Source organism: Parus major, unplaced genomic scaffold, assembly GCF_001522545.3.
Source record: "Parus major isolate Abel unplaced genomic scaffold, Parus_major1.1 Scaffold258, whole genome shotgun sequence".
Lineage (NCBI taxonomy): Eukaryota > Metazoa > Chordata > Aves > Passeriformes > Paridae > Parus > Parus major.
Window position 1 is genome coordinate 182633 of NW_015379266.1, and position 1096 is coordinate 183728.

At 64.1% G+C, this 1096-nt stretch overlaps 1 protein-coding gene across 1 annotated transcript in view; it reads right to left on the reverse strand.

The window, feature by feature from the left end:
- Positions 1-38: 38 nt before the first annotated feature.
- The window catches only part of LOC107198640 (translation initiation factor IF-2-like), a 1440-nt gene continuing 382 nt past the window's right edge, over positions 39-1096 (reverse strand). The window contains exons 2-3 of the mRNA XM_019005392.1: positions 684-1074; positions 39-371 (exon numbers count right to left, since the gene is read on the reverse strand). Coding sequence (XP_018860937.1) covers positions 83-371; positions 684-1074 — 680 coding nt within the window. The 3' untranslated portion in view covers positions 39-82. The remainder of the gene's footprint in view (positions 372-683; positions 1075-1096) is intronic.

Below are 1096 nucleotides of genomic sequence, written 5' to 3' on the forward strand. Positions count from 1 at the left end.
CAATCCGTGTGCAATAATGGCACTGGACACTCAATCCGTGTGTGATAAGGTAGCTGGATGTTTTACTGTGATCTGTGTATGGTCATGTCATGATGGGATGTTTTCCCGCAATCCGTGTGGGGTAATGTCGCAGAACGCTTTCCCATGATCTGTGTACTATCATTTTGTGGGATGTTTTCCCACGAGCCGTGTACTGTAGTGGCACTGGACCCTTTCCCACGAGCTGTGTGCAGCAAGTGGCAGATGAGTCACTGGTCCGGAGAAGGGGGGGTCCCAGGGAGGAAGCAAGAATGGACCTTGTCCAGAGCAGGTGGCAGAGTCTAGAGGGGGAAAATCCCCCCCTCCAGAGGGCATCCAGCCGGAGCTGACCCCTGCGGGAGAAAGAAGGAGAAAGATGGATAGGGGCACAGGAGGAGCAGCAGGGATGAGAAGGGGAAGAGAGGGGGTCGGGAAGGGAAGCAGGAGGGGAAGGGAAAGGCCGGGTGGGGGGGAAGGAGGGTGGACAGAGGAGGGGGAGACGGGGAATAGAAGGGGATGGGAAGAGGAGAGGAAGGAGTGGGAAGGTCGGGTTTGGGGTGGGTCGGGACGGGGTCGAAAGGGGCAGAAAGAAGAGGAATTCGGGGAGAAGGAAGACGGGGTCCGCGGCGGGGAGAGCAGGGAAAGCCGAAGCTCCCACGACTCACCTGGGGCCTTCGGACAAGGAGCTCCTGCTCTTACCGTTTTCATAGTGAGCAAATGGCAGCCAGGTACCTTCCGGGGATGAAATCACCTCGGTCCCGCCCCGCGCAGCCGCCCTGGAGTCCCGCACACCTGAGCCGGGCCCGCCCCGCACACCTGAGTCGGGTCCGGGACCCGCCCCTGAAGCCGCCCCCGGTACCGCCTGACCCCGCCCCCGGTACCGCCTGGTCCCGCCCCCGGTACCGCCTGGCCCCGCTCCGGTACCGCCTGGTCTCACCCGGTACCGCCTGGCCCCGCCCCGGTACAGCCTGGCCCCGACCTGGTACCGCCTGGTCCCGCCCCGGTACCGCCTGGTCTCACCCGGTACCGCCTGGCCCCGCCCCGGTACCGCCTGGTCTCACCCGGTACCGCCTGGCCC